General features: G+C 35.7%; 1 protein-coding gene across 1 annotated transcript in view; it reads right to left on the minus strand.

The window, feature by feature from the left end:
* Positions 1 to 1,517: 1,517 nt before the first annotated feature.
* RNF212 (ring finger protein 212) overlaps positions 1,518 to 5,303 on the minus strand; it is a 19,652-nt gene continuing 15,866 nt past the window's right edge. Inside the window, exons 10-12 of the mRNA XM_009869083.1 lie at positions 3,562 to 3,634; positions 2,610 to 2,806; positions 1,518 to 1,555 (exon numbers count right to left, since the gene is read on the minus strand). Coding sequence (XP_009867385.1) covers positions 1,518 to 1,555; positions 2,610 to 2,806; positions 3,562 to 3,634 — 308 coding nt within the window. The remainder of the gene's footprint in view (positions 1,556 to 2,609; positions 2,807 to 3,561; positions 3,635 to 5,303) is intronic.

Raw genomic sequence — 5,303 nt, forward strand, 5'->3', positions numbered from 1 at the left:
AGATTTGAGAAATTTCACGTAATAGTTCATTAACTTGTGTTTTCAGAATTTTCATTTTGTCTGAACCGGGACGCAAGAGGGTTTCATTCAAAGGTATTTCTCCTCAGCATGTATAGCTCCTGTGCCTTTTTTAAAAAAAAATCAAATCATGTTCTGTTTTCTCTTCGAAAATGCATTTCAGAGCTGTAACATCTCTGAAGATGAGCAGGTTTTTTCTTCAGACTTGGACTATGGACTCAAATAGATGAGGTAGTACTTGTTAAATAGAAGATAACACTAGCTACTACTAAGTAATTTAAAGCAAAGTATATAAAAACCTGGTTCTGTATACTTCTTTACCTTATTGATGTGACATTCCAAGTCCCGTTCTCAACCTCCAGTCACAAATACACTCTGTCTATGTCAAGCTTTTACCACAGAAAAGGTGAAAAGGTAAAGATTCCCAGAGCTGTAAGATCATTACTGGAGACTTGTGGAAACCACTGCAGTGAGCAGCAGTACAGAAATCATTCAGCTCTTTGTTTTCTGGGTGAATTAGCACTGTCTCGGCACCATCAAAACTTTGTTTATGCTCTTTTTTCTATTCTAAGATTTGATTTTGGTCAAGTAAAACTTTTCAATCCAAAAGAACTTTATAATGTGGGAAATTTATTTCAAAAAAACTCCCAGCTTTTAGTTTTATTGGTTTTAGAGTAGCCCAGGTAAAGTTAGGGCTGAAACAAAATTAACGGTACATATTTGATCACCCATTCATATCAAAATTTTCTCTGACACACATAGTAATGATGGGAATTTCAACTTAATAGTTATTCTCATAAAAAGGTTGCATTCCGGCACCCTTCAGTCAGACCCTCTAATTGCTATTTCCATGTGAGTGTAAAGGTAGTTTCTGCTATGTTTTGTCTCTGCACCCCAGTTCACTCATTTCATTCCATTTTGGGAAGAAATCGTTGCTACCTAAGTCAAATGGTAAGCTTCTTGGAGTGTGGAACAGATACTATATTATAAGCTTAGCAGATCCTGCTAGAACGCAATATCCTTCAAACGCTACCCCTTTCAACAGCGCAAACAAAAAGTGATCTATGGAGAAAGAGCCAAAATTTGGAATTCTGGAACAAAAAATCCATACAAACATTTTTTTTTTGACTGCGGCTCATCTCTAATACTGTACAGGTGCAAACATTTAAAAATACAGTTCTGCTGCAACCCAGTACATTCACAGCAAGAAATATTCATTGAATATATAAACATGTTTTGTCGTAACACTTCAGCTGTTTATTCATACAATGTATTTTAAGTCAAAATTTCTAAAAACAGACAGAGGATTTTGTACTCCTCTTTAAAACAGTTTTAGATGTTACTCAGCCAGATTAGTGATGTTTTAAACATTCATGCTGAATAATTAGCTGTTTTAAGCCTATCTGACATTTTATAGAAATTACAAATACTTTGATATCCAAAGACTGTGTAGGGCTTTTCCAGATGTTTATTGACCAAAACAAATCACAGAAGACTGCTTATCTTTCTGCTGAATGCCCTCCAAAATTAGTTGATCCTAGAATTAGAATACAAATACAAAAAAAATAGTAATATATTAGTAAGATTAGAGAAAAATCTTATTCATGTAAATTATTTTTGGAAATTTCAAGGAAGAAAGAAGGTGAAAACTATCAAAATTTTAAAATAAAATCCATACTTTTTGCATTCTTATCCCCACTCTTCATGAGTTCTTTAATCTACCTCCTTGACAGCTTTGGTTCCATGCACTATTCTGGGCTCCTTTTCTACTCCCAAACCTTTTACCATCTTCACCGTCTTTTCTATTCCTTAACACATTTTTCTTCCCCTTCTCTGTTTCATCACTTGCTCAGCCCCTCTCCATTGTTCCTCTTCAGAATGAGTTCACTCCTTTGTTCATTCCCACAAACATTCCCTACTTCCTAATAACCAGGTGACTAATACTTCACTTCTTACTCTCAGAATATTGTAGTTTCCTTTTATGTTCGTTTTTTCTCTGCTGGACAAAGCGAGATGTCACTCGTCACCCACTTTCTACATCACGACATTCAGTCATCCAAGAAACATATCTCATTCTTTTCATTATAGCCATTCCTTCTCTGTCAGCTCACCTATCCTGCTTTATTAAAGGACGCCTGTTGACTATCTCAATCTCACTATGACTCCCACCGAGTTCAGCGCAGTCCCTTCACTCATGTTTTTCTTTTCTCTCTGCCTTACTTGAGATTTGTTGCGAGAGTAGTTTTTGCCAAATGATTATATGCTTTGCATTATTTAGTCCTGGTATTTTTTCTAGAAAACAATTATGGCCATTATCAGATAGAAATCTCTTAAAGCATCACTCTGAGGTGAAGCAAGAACGTATTTTCACAGCAGATGAAAGTGCACAGAAGACTAAGGCAAAATACTGATCATACACAACAACACTTCTCACATCTTGCTGATTGCCTACTTCCATTTTTGAAATATCATTTTTATTTTGCTTAATTTACTTCTTATTTACCATTGTCCCATAAATAAATAATAATATACGTTTTAGTGAAAAATTTTGAGTAAGTGCCATGCGTGGCTATTTCATAAAATATACTTGCCTAAATGTTGCCTTTGCAAAAGTCCAGAGATGGTGATTGGATGCCTTGGTACAGACGGTTGTGGGGAAGGTGATGTAAATAAGTACGACTGAGGGGTTCTGAAATCAGAATTACCCCATGAGCCCCTTCTGCTACTCTGTGATCCAGATGATGGTGTAAATGAATATCCACTATGTGGTAGTCTTATAGGTGTGGATCTGTTAATGAAATTAATTCACAGATACGATCTGAGGCTACTGTCACATTACAAGAGATTTCAAAACCATTTTAACTCAGAGTGCTAATATTTTAATAGAAAATGCTATAGATTATTGTGATTTACATACTCCTTATCAGGTATCTGCTTCTTCTGGGTTTTTACTTATTTTAATAAACAGAAGAACAAAACAAATTATATGAGAATCAGAGATGTAAAAACCAATATTTTGTTATCCATGTGCTAGGAAGATATATTTGTCTTAGTGATTATAGAGTTTACTTATTCTGGAATAATTTTAAGGTTTTTCCTTGGTGTTAATAATTCTCACAGTTAGAGACCTTTTCAACAGTTAGATGAAAAACCTGAAACATCCACTGCATGAAGATATTCAGACTACTGAGAGAATAGCTCCTGTGTACATATTGTGTGGTCATCTCTGATTTTTAGAAAAATTGTAAAGCAGATGCTGTGTTGCACTTTCTTTCTACAAGATTGCTAACCTTTACAGAAAAGTACCATGACTCTAGATGCCCACAGCTACAGGGACTCAGATTACCTCTGCACATTTTTGAAGAGAGTGATTTCAAAATAAAACCTTCCAACAATAACAAACACATTCATATAGGTGATAGCTAGCCTGCACAATAACACTTCTTCACATATAGAGTACAATCTTTAATTTACAGGTTAATACAGGCCAGACAAGTGAAATTTCATAGGAGATGGTGAAAACTTGGAAAGGTATTTAATTACCTTGTAGATCCTGCTCTATTGTTTTGACTTGACACTATTCCAGATGATTGAGAACTTCTGTAAGATATGCTACCTGTAAGAATTGAATTTTTGAAAACAAGACCAATATGAGTTATCTGTTTTACTTAAGACATAACTATGGATATAAAGATTAGTACTTTAGCTGCATTATTTGGGACAAATTCACGATCCGTTTATTTAAGAATTAAAAATGATGTACAGTTACAATAGACAACGAAAGACAAGGAATTAGCTGACAAAATAAAGTCACCGTGTCACTTGAGGAAGAATTAAAGTAGCCCTAAAAATTAATGATGTGTTTTTGCAGTTTAGCACAAACAAGACATTTGCAGAGTCATGAGTTGCCTTCCAGTACTTCTTGCTGGAAAAAGATCAAGCATAAGTGAAAGCTAACAAAAGCCCTGAGCAGTACTCCAACAGGGGGTCAAGGGGAAAAACTGTCTTTAGTCTCAACAGATTAAGCCTACTTAAAGCTTAGCTGTCACAAAAACATCATATTGCACCATTCCCGCAAATCTTTTTCAAGTTAAACATATATGTTGGTTTCTTTCATCTTATTTATTAGACAATCACTAGACTATCAAGATAACTCTGCCAAGCTGCTCCAGTTCTTCAGCTGTTCTTTTTTGCCCTATTCGTCTCTGAGAAGGAAACTTTCTTTAGTGGACCATTAAATCAACGTTTCTATTTGCCCATACTTTACAAGTACACTTTGATTCATTCAGCTTTGTCCACTGCAAAACTTTATGGGTCAGTTCTGAAATGTGCTGAACACATAACCGTTCTACATACGATTTTACTATCTAATTAAATATAAATTGGTATTTAGATGCAAGAAAGAAGTAGTTAATCTCAACTCTTGCTACTTTGTTATCTATAAATTTATACATGAGCATGCACTTAGAAAGTATCTAAACATAAAAATCAGACATAGAAAAAAAGAGTTTTGGCTCCTTCATTACAATTGCATTTGTCTTTGTTTCAGGACTATGTGAAAACACAAGAGTGCTAAAAGCTCCTTATGTGGCTGGAAATGGATTAAGTGCTGAAGTCAGGTGAAAGATTGCCTGAGAAAAAACCGTTACAGAAATATGCTGAACATAAAACCAAGAAAAGAGGGACGTGGATAGAAGACCTGGAGAGCATTAGGGATTCTGGGAAACTGTTGGAGATTAAAATAATTTACTTGTAGAATGTTAGAATTAATTGTGGGATTGGTTAATATTAAAATCAATCACAATTTGTTTTATGAGTGCCATTGCTTACCATGAGTAGCCAGATTTACTGAGGCCTTAGGCCCAAGACTGTGGACTTTTACCTAAGTATTGATTAATTTAGGCTGAAGAAAGGCCCTGAAACCGATGCTAATTGAGAAAGATAAGAACAAGAGAAACTGCATTCTTGAGACAAAGGAACAAATGCCCCCCTGAAGAAAGGATCCAATTAGGAACAAGAAGACCCCAGACTCAAATATTTCTATTGGACCGAACCATCATGTGTAGGGAGCTGAATTTGGATTGTAAGGATATAATTGCCCAGGGATTTCTTTGTTCAGGGTCCCTTTTGGAGGGTCCCAACTTGAGCTGAAATAAACCAACTTCGTGGCAGAACCCAGGGTCTGAACTCTTCTTTACAGTCAGGGGCTAAGCCTGGATCCAGCTGCACCTAGACTCCTCGCTGTGAGGAAAGCAAGGGGGTCCAGTCTGAACCTCACAATTCAG

The sequence above is a fragment of the Apaloderma vittatum genome, unplaced genomic scaffold (assembly GCF_000703405.1).
Source record: "Apaloderma vittatum isolate BGI_N311 unplaced genomic scaffold, ASM70340v1 scaffold5045, whole genome shotgun sequence".
In the NCBI taxonomy this organism is placed as follows: Eukaryota; Metazoa; Chordata; class Aves; order Trogoniformes; family Trogonidae; genus Apaloderma; species Apaloderma vittatum.